Source organism: Artemia sp. Qi Xiang Cuo, chromosome 1 (genome assembly GCF_049724085.1).
Source record: "Artemia sp. Qi Xiang Cuo chromosome 1, ASM4972408v1, whole genome shotgun sequence".
Classification (NCBI taxonomy): Eukaryota; Metazoa; Arthropoda; class Branchiopoda; order Anostraca; family Artemiidae; genus Artemia; species Artemia sp. Qi Xiang Cuo.
Genome location: NC_142794.1, coordinates 5,625,258 through 5,637,502, shown reverse-complemented (window position 1 = coordinate 5,637,502; position 12,245 = coordinate 5,625,258). Strand labels below are relative to the sequence as shown.

The window sequence follows — 12,245 nt, the reverse complement described above, 5'->3', positions numbered from 1 at the left end:
TGGATTATCCGCAAAATTGATTATTTGCGGAACTCACACCATTCAATTCCGCGAATAATCACACCACCCATTTCCACGGATAATATATATATATATATAACTTTTTTGGAGAATAATAGTCTATGATAAAGAGTGGGGCTGATGAATGTTCTCGAGGAAATCGTTTTTTTCGTTCCTCCGAAGTGACCGTTATTTTCTTTGCATTATATTATCCTTGTAACTAAATGAAAAACTAAAGAGAAACCCTTGAATTTCGATCGTAGAAATGGCTAAAACATATTGTTTTGGCGACTTTGGCTGTAACCTGGATAAGATTCGGATCCAGAAAGTAGACACTAATTTTAGTTCGGGAGCCCCAAGGCCCCCGACCTCAGCGTACGTCCTTACTTTGTGAGATTGTGTGATGTCTTAATTCCACAAGAGCTAAGATACCTTTGCATAAAAAAAAATAATTCAAAAAAACATTTGATTGACTTTCAATAATTAGAGCTACTTAATAATTAGGACTTTTAAAATTTAGGTTTTTTTATCATAGTTATCTCCGTTTTTATTATTGTTGTTGTTATTATTTTTTAATTGTGGCAGTGCATTATGTGGGGAAGGGGGGGATTTATTAGATATTGAATTTTTTTTATAGGGAGGTGGTCGTGTTTAAGAGTGAAGCGAGATACATATCGCGGGATTTAAGAGCAATAGTTAAGTTTTTAAGGGACTCATCGTGCATTTTTTGCACAGAGAAGTATAATTTATATGTATTTGTTTCCGTTTGTATTAATAAAACTTGATTGAATATAAAACCTGAATGTGAATCTTTTCTTCTTCAAGTACTGACTTCATTGTTAGTCCCAGTACATTAGAAGAGAATACTCCTTCATCTTTTTCAAATGCTGACTTCTTGATAATTTAATTCTTTGTTTCCAGTACACCAAAAGAGAAGTGTAATTTATTCTCTTCAACTTCTTTCTTCTTTTCTTCTCTATCTTCTTTTTTTTCTATTTCTTCAATTGCTAATTTTTTGCTAATTTATTCTTAGGTCCCAGTACATCAGAGGAAACTGCTTCTTCTTCATCTTCAATAACGGTTAATTCATTGCAAAGGACAAAAGCATCAATTGTAAAAGCCAGTAGCTGTGAAGGGGCTAAGTTAAGCAGTGATCCAGTCTTTTTTGTCACTTCTGAAGCAATAAAGTGGATTATTGAACCAGAAGAATCAGTAAGAACCGTGCTTAATGCATGGTTTGGCGAGTTTAATATGTTTGCCCAACGTTCTCAGAACACAGCTAAATGGTTGATGCTGAGTTACAAGCCATGGTGCTCACCCAAACTTCTGGAATTACCTCATTCTTATGACCCCCTTTTCCAGGTGAGTTTTGTTGTGATTTCAATTACCTCATTCTTATGACCCCCTTTTTTTGTGATTTTAATTACCTCATTCTTATGACCCCCTTTTCCAGGTGAGTTTTTTTTTGTGATTTGAAATGCTAATTTCGTCCTTTCGGATAAAACTGTTTGGCTTAGTGGCGATTCTAGTCATTCTTACGTCCAGAACAAAAATCTTGATTAGTGCCCCCCGTGTCCCTCAGAAAATTTTCAGACCAAATTTTAATAAAATTGTAAGGTACTTCCTTGTTAGCTACAACACATGCGAGAAATTGTATCGCGAACATGAGACAAGAAACTGGTAAAGCAACTTCTTTATACCAGACAATTAGCTTCGGCTCGGTTGAAAAATACATTGTAGCTATATTTGATTTAAATATTTAGTTTGTATTTTGGTTACGTTAGAATAGGTTTGTTTAGGTTACGTGTGTAATATATGCTATACTCTTATTTTGAATTTATTTTTATTTTATTAATTAATCAATTTTTTATTAATTACTTGCATTTATTAACTGCGCCCTCTACTTTATTTCAATAAAAATAAAATTTTGAAAATTGCAAAATGGTTATCAGTGTTAGATTATATGCTTGAAATTTTGCGCCCCAAAATTTCTGTGCCTGGGGCAAGTGCCCCCTCTTTCCCTCTCCTAAAATCGCCTCTGGTTTGTTTTTTCTTTATTGTTTTTACATATATGTACTGGTATAATTCCTATCCCCCTATCATTTGATAAACTATTTTGTTTTGAATAGCGTTATCTTTACCACAAACTGTGATTCCGAATCTTAAACCGAAATTCTCTTGCATTTCTAACTCGTTTTTTCACTTTTTGTCTCTACTATTGCTGTTTGTCACATAAGTTTGTTCAATTTGTGAGCTATTTTTCGACCACTTTCGAATGTTCAATTACTTTACGTCATCAAATGGTGACAGTATATGCACCTCCGATGACAGTGTACAACGCCAAATACAACGCCAAAATACATAATACAACGCCAAAATTCCCACCTCTTGTGTACTCCCCTTTGTATAAATTAAACATAAAAACGGGTGCTTAGAGGCAGCAGAAAGTATAAAATAAACACTATTATACAAAATGGATAGCGCAGTGGTAAGAACAGCTGCCTATGGCCGTAAGATTTTTTAGCCTTAGAGAATACGAAAAAGTCAAAAATAAAAAAATATAAAAAAATATTTTAACTCGTTTTTGAGATGGACTAAAAAGTTGGAAATACTTTTGTTCTCGAGACGTATGAATTTAAGTGAAAACGAGGGAAGTAAAACAGATTGGGCTTTAATTAACTTGATCAGTTTATCTCGTGTCCATCAAGTTACCGACTAATTCATATGTGCATTTATGACTTAGATTAATTTGATATATATATATATATATATATATATATATATATATATATATATATATATATATATATATATATATATATATATATATATATATATATATATGTGTATGTATAATATATATATATATATATATATATATATATATATATATATATATATATATATATATATATGTATATATATATATATATATATATATATATATATATATATATATATATATATATATATATATATATATATATATATATATATATATATATATATACGTAGATTAATTTGATATATTAATTTGATATTATTTGATATATTAACCCAGATTAATTTGATATATTATAACTTAGATTAATTTGTTATACAAAACCTAATCTGTTTTGTGCCTCTCGTTTTCATTCATAGTTTTTATTCTCGTTTTTATTTCGTTTTTATTCAAAGCCTAGTCTCGTTTATTCAATCTCGTTTATTCGTTTTTATTCGAAGCCTAATCTCGTTTACTCATAGATTCTCGAGAGATAAAAAATATTTCCAATTTTTAGTAAAGTGCGAAAACGAGTTCAAATTTTTTTGTTTTCATTTTAATCCTCTATTTTGTTGCTATTAGATTCTACCGTCCACTTGGAATTAATTTTGGAATAATATTTTATGCCATGTTTGGAACAGTGTTTCAAGTTCAGAACAAGTGCAATATATTTTTCAACCGTGGTTAGCAAACAATTAAATTCATCCAAACCACAGTTTTTGAATAATTAGAACTTTGCTGAAGTGTTCTTTTCTGTATGCCCATTCCAAAAAAAAAAGATGACGATAAGATTATGAATAGAAGTTGAATTTGACGATCAGATTCTCAATTTGCGAATCTGCATTGTCGATCGAAAAGGTCTTATCGTCGTTATTAGGCCTAAAGGTTGTATCTGACATTTTCGCACGTCTATAGGCCGTACGATACGCCTTTTGCACAACGATAAAAAATATAAATATATATATATAATATAAAAAAAAATATAGAAATATAAGTGGAAATTGCATAAGTCTCGAGATTTGGGAGGGGCATCAATTATTGATACTTAGTATATTTATACTGTTTCAAAGCTAGGTACCGCTTTTATAAGGTCGAATGATTTGTCGACAAGCGGTACAAAGAAGTTGGTTTGGTCCTGCTGTCTAGAGCTGTTTGCCACTCACGCTTTTCCTAAATATAAACAAAAACCTGCTTCAGTATCGTTTTTGCGAGGTTTGACTTTAAAATTTGTTTTCGATTTGAATTTTATCTGATTTTTCGTCAAAAGTTCAGACAAAATAAACGTTTCTTTTGAGGTCGCCTCATATAGAAACATTTTATATTTGCCAAATTTAAATTATTTTCTGGAATAATACATAGCAAATACTAATATTGTGGTAACATTTTTGTTTTTTGGGGGATTGAACATTTTTTATATTTATAGCATATTTTTCATTAATTTATGTCCATTTTTGTCTATTAGTTCTCGGCTGGACATGACTGTTCGCAAGTTCTGTTCGTTTTCAAAAAATTTCAACAACTTTCTAAGGAAAAGACACAAATCGAAAATTGTTAAGGTGGTTTTACACTCACTAAACGAATGATATAGGAGGTTTTTAAGTTAGCCTATTATAATTCTACAATTACGACAGACGGAGATGTCTATTTTTGGTCTTGTTCATTGAGGGAATTCTGGGCTTAGGACTACGGTGCTAATGATTTATTTTTATCTGCTTAAGGAATCAGTTATATCAAATGTCTTACATAGGAACTAAATATCCTAGAATACGAATGAAGTAAATACTCTAGAAAATATAGCCACTACAAACAGTTTTTTGTTATTAGTTCTGAAAATCCTAGAAATTTTTTCCGGTTGAGCAGGCCAGATCAAACGAAAAGCAGAACTTCCTCGTACGAGCTGGGAAGAGTTACAAGAAAAGGTTGAGAAAATCTGGAATTTCATGCGAGTAAAGAGTCTCCCTGAATACAATGAGGAGGAGGAGGGAGTGTAGTTCTATTGGACTCAGTTGGTTAGACTCAGAAAAGAGACTAGCGCTGAATACAATGAGGAGGAGGAGTGAGTGTAGTTCTATTTGACTCAGTTGGTTAGACTCATGAAAGAGTCAAGCCCTGAATACAATGAGGAGGAGGAGTGAGTGTAGTTCTATTTGACTCAGTTGGTTAGACTGAGGAAAGAGTCTAGTGCTGAATACAATGAGGAGGAGGAGTGAGTGTAGTTCTATTGGACTCAGTTGGTTAGACTCAGGAAAGAGTCTAGCCCTGAATACAATGAGGAGGAGGAGGGAGTGTAGTTCTATTGGACTCAGTTGGTTAGACTCAGTAACGAGTCTAGCCCTGAATACAATGAGGAGGAGGAGGGAGGGTAGTTCTATTTGACTCAGTTGGCTAGACTCTGGAAAGAGTCTATTTCTGAATACATTGTGGCGGAGGAGTGAGTGTAGTTCTATTGGACTCAGTTGGATATACTCAGGACAGAGTCGAGCCCTGAATACAATGAGGAGGAGGAGGGAGTGTAGTTCTATTTGACTCAGTTGGCTAGTCTGAGTAAATTGTCTAGCGCTGAATACAATGAGGAGGAGGAGTGAGTGTAGTTCTATTGGACTCAGTTGGTTAGACTCAGGAAAGAGTCTAGCCCTGAATACAATGAGGAGGAGGAGTGAGTGTAGTTCTATTGGACTCAGTTGGCTTTGTGCTGCAATTTTTATCTATTTAGAATTTCAATGGGAAGGCGTCATAACATCTAACCGTCAGGACATCGACAAAATCCGTCATAACATCGACAAAAAAAATCCGTCAGAACCACCCCCCTGATGTGCAAATATATAGCCGAAATTTGTTTCTAAACTATTATATACTTGTTACTATTATATAAACTTATAAAATTTTTGTTGATATTATGACGGTTAGTGGTTATGACGGATTTTCATTTTAGATATTATGACGTTTAGTGCTTGTGACGGTTAGACGAAATGGTAGCACCCTAATTTCAATTATGTTAGATATAAAAGACATAGGAAATACTTACAAGTGAAATACCTGTCCTTGAATACAAATGGAGTAAATATCTTACAAAATCGAGCCACTACAAACAATTTTCAGTTATTAGTTTTGAAAACTCTCAAGATTTGTTTTTGGTAACTCAGCGGAGGCCAAATAGAAAGCGCAACTTCCTCGAAGGAAGTGAGAAAAGATAAACGAAAAAGTTTCAAGAAAACTTGAATTCGATGGGAGTAAAGGGTGAGGCCCTGAATACAGTGGGTAAGAGGAGTGGGTGTTTTTTTTTTTTTTTTTACTTCAAACTGCTTCATTGTGTAGCAACATGGCAAAATATAGCAACATTTTCCCAAATGTTGCTACAAGTACCGTAGATATGCAACTACCTTATATACCGTAGACATAATGTTTCAAGGTCAAGCTTCCGTTCAGAAATAAGGGTGTTTAATTGAATGACATACATAATGTATTCAAAAAAAAAAAAAGGAAATCTTACAAACGTATTAGAAAAAAACGATTTTCAGATTTTCTAAATCTGACAATTCATCTCTTTTCATTGCTTTCAAAAATAAACCGAGTCATGCATAGAACATATTTTTTTCCGACTCTTCCTTTTTACGATCGACTCTCCCAAGGGAAATTCTAAGCCCCATTTTGCTTTTGAAAATAATAATTGGTTAATAACTCAATTGATAATCAGCAGGAAGGGAGCGTAAATGTTTGTATTTAGAATAATGGCCAAGCTATTATTTTTTTTACTATATGATATACTTCCATTGTGGTAATAATGGTGGGGGAGGCGGTGCAAACACCGATATTGTCCCCGGGTACTGAAAACCCTAGCTACGCCTCTGTTCTAGCTGAGCACGCAGTGCATCCTTTGTCTGTTTAGCATCCACATGGGAAATTTGCTGCGTCATGCTTCCATTTTTTTCTAATTTCTAAAAAGTATTCCTTAAATATTCGCTCTGATTTAATCATAGATCTTCAGTCATAAAAATTTCGTGTCAAATTCGAATATAGCCGAATTGACAAAAGTACGGTCGGGTTTTGTCTATGTTTAGTCTTCCTTCTTCCGAATAGTTAGTCATTCGAAATTCTTGGGGGCCATTTCTTCTCTTTTTTTCAAGCTTAATTAGGAATTGTAAATTGAAGTAGTTATTTAAGGCTAGGATGTGGCGTTAACAAAAAGAAGGTGTTCATGGAAGACATAAAGGAGGAAATATTGAAGGTTTAAATATTCACTAAATCACTAATTGCCTGGAGATGCCGAAGATGAAACCAATTTTTCTCTACCCGTAGGCCATTAATTTGTCTCACTTAATGTGACATCAAGCATCTGCTTAAAGTAGCTTTTGAATCTTATTCAGGTTTCGTTCATGCTCAGGGTATGGCAACCATGTCTAAGAGAACAAAATATATTATTTTCCTGTAATTCTGAAGTTTAAAAAAAAGTTTTGCTTTAATTTTATTGTTATATTGATGGTGGAGAAAACATTGCCTGTATTTACTTTTTGGGTAATCGGCTTTGTTTGAATACATTTACCTCTCTTTTGCTCAGTACAAGTGTAGTAAGTTAAGCCCTTGGGGGATATAGGGTTTTTATAGAAATTTTTGTCGGGGAAGCTTCAAAAAGGGCTCATTAAATTGAAAATTGAGAGGGCTAGTGCCTTTTTTATTAGTCAAAAGCGATCGGAAGGGGAATGCCCCCCCCCCATGCCCATCATTGCCCGAAACACTTGCACCCCAAATTTTGTGGTAGCTATTTTGTTTAACGTATGTGAAAGGTCTAGAAAATATGTGTTTGAGGATAATAAATTTCCCCAGCCCTCAGGGCACGCGTTGTAAATTATGCCCTGGTGGCTTATAAGGTTTTATAGAAAGCGTGGTCATGTAAACTTCGAAGGGGGCTCATTGGATTGGTAATCAGACACTCTAGTGCTCTTTTTATGAGTCAAAGTGATCGGAGGGTAGCCACCCCCCGCTCCCCCCCCCCCTACACACACACGGCGTATTGTACCGAAATGCATCTAATAGAAATTTTGAGATAGCCATTCTACTCAAAATAGTCTAAATATCATATAACAAGGCTTCTGGGGTTGATACTTACTTTCCTGTTGTTTTTTTTTTTTACTTTCGGCGGGAACCAGACGATGAGCTGTCCTGCCCGGCAGCAAAGGATTTTGAGATGACTTCCGACGACAACTTGGATCTGTCAGCTACAGCCTCTCCGACGATCTTCAGCTAGTCTTTTTCCCATCTCTAACTGTGTCTCTTGAATCCTCCCCATGATTCCAGAGCCTCCTTGAATTTTTGCCGCAGGTTCTTCTTTCGTCCTCCTGATTTACGTTTCCAGGAGGGGGCTGGTTCACAGACAAGGACGTCTCGACATATCGTACCTTTGGGGCAGCGCAATGTATGGCCAAGGAGCTCAGGCGACGTCTTTTAATGATGAACGATAGCTCTTCTGATTGGTCACAGCGACTCCTTACTTTACTATTGGAAATCCTGTTCCATCTCTTAATGCGGAGGATGTAACGAAGGAAGTGCTGGTCGAACACGTCCAAAGTTCTCGCGTCTTCAGCCTTGATCGGCCATGTCTCGCAAGCATACAGTAGTACTGTACATTGTATAAACACCAGATGGGGCTTATTTGACTTGAAATTGGAAGTTATAGTGTCCTTTTTAAGAGTCAAAGTGATTTGAAATCAAACAGCCCCCCCCTCCACGCTCAGCATTTGCCTTAACACCTCCAATCAAAATGTGGAGATAACTATTTTATTCATAGTAGACGAAGGCTTCGGAAATTATGTCTGTGAGGACTACACCCCCCCCCTACAGCTCTCAGGGGAAGGGTTGTAAGTTATGCTCTTGGGGCATATAAGGTTTTTATAAAGAGGGTGGTCATATATGCTTTGGAGGTGACTCATTGTAATTATTAGTTCTTGTGCCCTTTTTAAGATTCTAAGTGATCAGAGTGCAGCTACCCCCCCCCCCCACCACACACACACACATACAAACACGTCGTGTTTTTCTGAGATGTATCCAATAGATATGTTGAGACAATTCTGTTATTTAAAATGGTCCAAATATTATATAACAAGGTTAGAGGTTGATACAAACCACCAGAGCCTTAGGGCGAGGGTTGTAAGTTATGCCCCAGAAGCATTTAAGGTTCTTATGGAAGGGATAGTTTTACAAGCTTTAGATGTGAATCATTTGGTTGAAATTGGAAGTTCTAGTTCCCTTTTAGGAGTTAAAAGTGATAGAGGTCAAGTAGCAACCCCCCCCCAAACTACCCCTCTTTTCACCACATGCATCTGATTGAAATTATTAGATTGCAATTTTGTTTAAAATTGTCCAAAGAACATATAACAATGCTTCCAGGGTTGGCACAACCCCACAGAGCCCTGGGGCAAGGGCTTTAAGTTATGCCCTGTAGGCATATAAGGTTTTTATGGAATAGGTAGTCGTATTAAATTCAGGTCGGTGTCATTTGATTTTAAAATTGGAAGTAATAGTGCTCTTTTTAAGAGTCAAAGAAATTTGAGAGAAACCTCCCCACGCCCATAATTTACCATAACAAATATCCAAACTAAATTTTGAGACATCAGTTTTTTCAGCATTGCTGAAAGGTTCAGTAATTATGCGTAGCGATAGCTGTAGTAGCAGTAGTAGCAGTAAGCAAATAGCACCTTTTTTCAACACCCCCTTCAACACACGATATAATTTTTTAACTTAATACCATCAACCGGTCCTGAAGCATTGCTAATACGTCCTCTTGACAACCTATATGGGCATAATGTTTTTTCGTTTTATTTCAATACAGCACAATATTGCCCAAAACTTTTTCCTTAATACCTATACGTTTATTAGTTGTAGTAGTAGCACCAGTAAATATAGTAGTAGCAGTAGGAGTACAGTTAATAGTAGTAGTCTTAGCTTTAATAGCAGTAGTTGTAGGAGTAGAAGGATTAGTATTATGATGCAAACAATGTCTTTTGGTTAGTTCAACATAAGTTTTATTTTCACACACAAAACTGTTCCTAAGAGATTGCTGATTATGCCCTTTTTGACAACCTGCATACGGATGGCAGGTTGTCATCCGTACAACAGAAATATTCTCTGAAAATTTTACCTTCATACCTTCATGGGCTGTGGATTTCGAGCTAGCCAGAAGACACTGTGTGTATACATTTAATGTTGCTTCTATGGTTACTGTAACTAATAACACTAATGGCATTAAGTTGAAACTTCTAGGGAACGTTTAGGAGGCGTTTCAATTAAACAAAAAACCTTTATGCATGCAGGTATTAAAAGGGTATATAAGCACTATAGGGCATAAAAGGACACTGGCAGCGATGCTCTACCATAGCTAGTAGTATCATTGATATTTTAAAGGAGCTAATTGGATTGAAAATTAAAAGATCTAGTGCCCTCTTAAGAGTCAAAAGTGATTAGATTAGATTAGATTCAATCGGGTTTAATTAAAACAAATAGAAATAAATAAAAATAAATAAACTTCTCTATGCAAAAAAATGCACGTTGAGTCCCTTAAAAAAATAACGATTCCTCCTAATCATGCTTTACGACTCTTGCTTTACTCCTCAACACAACCACATCCCTCAACCATACAAATCACTATCTAAGAGATTCCCCCCTTCCTCCCCAAAAGCACAGCTAACTTAACCATACAAAAAACAACACAAAATAAAATTATATAAAAAAAAAAACAAAAAAATATACAAACCGAGATAATAATGATAATAAAAAAAAAAAAAAAAATCTCAATTATTAATAAACTCTATTTAATTAATATTAATTAAGATATTTTTTAAAATTATTTTTAAAATACACAAGCTAGCTCCTACATCTCAGCTCTTGTGGAAGCATGTTCCACACTTTAGCGCACGCTAGATCCGGTGCAAAATCCGACCATACTGTAGGTTTTTGTCTCACCAGAAGGTTTGAGGCAGATCTCGTGTTCCTAGGATGCTGTTCTGATATCAACTGTAATGGACTGTGAAATGCTGATGGAAGTACTCCGAAGAAAAATTTAAAAACGGTAACTCAGCACGATAAATGATAAAGGAATTTGCGGGAAACAAAATCTTCCATATTTCCGATTATTTTTAGTGCATGTGTGTGGATTGAATCAAGCCTTTTCAGGTGGGATGTAAACGTTGACTGCCAAATTGACACACAACACTGTAGATGAGGCTTGATAAGTCCACTATAAAGTAGACGAAGGGTTTTTTTGAGGGACTGTGTGTTTCAGTTTCCTGATAATGCAAAGATTACGGGAGAGCTTCAGCTCTACGGCGTGGATGTGATGTACGAAGGATAACTTTTTGTCAAGGAGTACACCTAGGTACCTGGCACAACCAGTTTTTGGTCGTGTGATCGTTCCTCGAGAAGTTGTTGTTCCCGATACCTCTGGGCGAAGAGGTACAATCTTTGAGAAGAAGAGAGAGCAAGATTTGTCAAAATTTATTAAAAATCGATTGGCATCCGTGCAAATGTAAGTTTCTTCTAAGATGACCTCAAGTTTACTCTGGAGCGCTGACATGTCGGTGTCACAGGAGACCATTGTAGTGTCATCCGCGAACGCCACAAGTTCATCCGATTCATGATCGTTGCTCGAAATTTCTGGGTCGCAACATAACTTGCAGCACCGTGAAGTCCTGGAGTTAGGGTTCAGAACGCGACTTAGGTCATTCACATGAACCAGGAATAACAGTGGGCCTAAGATTGAGCCTTGCGGCACACCGAAGTTGACAACGGTGTCATTCAGCGGATCATCTCCTATATAAACACGTCAACTACTAAGGTAAGACCGGAACCATCGTAGAGCCTCTCCTCTAACCCCAATGTGCTCTATTTTACCTAATAGAATCCCATGATCCATACTGTCGAACGCTTTTTTTATGTCAAGCAAAACAGAAGCTGGCACATGTCCCAGGTCAAGTGCTTTATTAATGAATAGGCTTTTGTGATGCCAGGACATCTTGTGTCGATTGCCCGGGTCTGAATCCAAATTGAGGTTGGTTAAGGAATCCATTAGCTTCAAGAAAAATGTAAATTCGATTCTTCATAGGTTTTTCGAACACTTTGGAAAACACCGAAAGAATAGAGATGGGTCGAAAGTTAGACGGGTCGTCCTGAGGGCCACCTTTGTGGAGGGGAATTATTCTTGCCTTCTTGAGAAGTGATGGAAACACGCCCATCTCCAAGGAGAGGTTTACCAAATGTGTTAAAGGTTGTACTACGGAGGGCAATACTGCCTTCAACACTTTAGTATGGACGCGGTCGAATACAGAGGCAGATGCTCCCCTCAAGCCTTTGACAATCATCGAAACATCCGTCGAAGTTACAGGAATGAGTGCCATCGACTTGACACACGCTGGGCCCATAAAGTCCCTGTAGGACTTTCTGGGGGTAGCGCTGTGTTAGCCGTTTTTTCTCCAATTTTGGCGAAGAAGGTACAAAG

The 12,245-nt window shown here is 36.2% G+C and overlaps 2 protein-coding genes across 2 annotated transcripts in view; one reads left to right on the top strand and one right to left on the bottom strand.

Moving 5' to 3' along the window:
• The window catches only part of LOC148955947 (E3 ubiquitin-protein ligase UBR3-like), a 47,088-nt gene extending 36,273 nt beyond the window's left edge, over positions 1 to 10,815 (top strand). Inside the window, exons 8-9 of the mRNA XM_089108419.1 lie at positions 1,034 to 1,362; positions 10,747 to 10,815. Coding sequence (XP_088964545.1) covers positions 1,034 to 1,362; positions 10,747 to 10,815 — 398 coding nt within the window. The remainder of the gene's footprint in view (positions 1 to 1,033; positions 1,363 to 10,746) is intronic.
• The window catches only part of LOC148955943 (E3 ubiquitin-protein ligase ubr3-like), a 230,048-nt gene that overhangs the window by 136,702 nt on the left and 81,101 nt on the right, over positions 1 to 12,245 (bottom strand). The gene's annotated exons all lie outside the window — the stretch shown is intronic.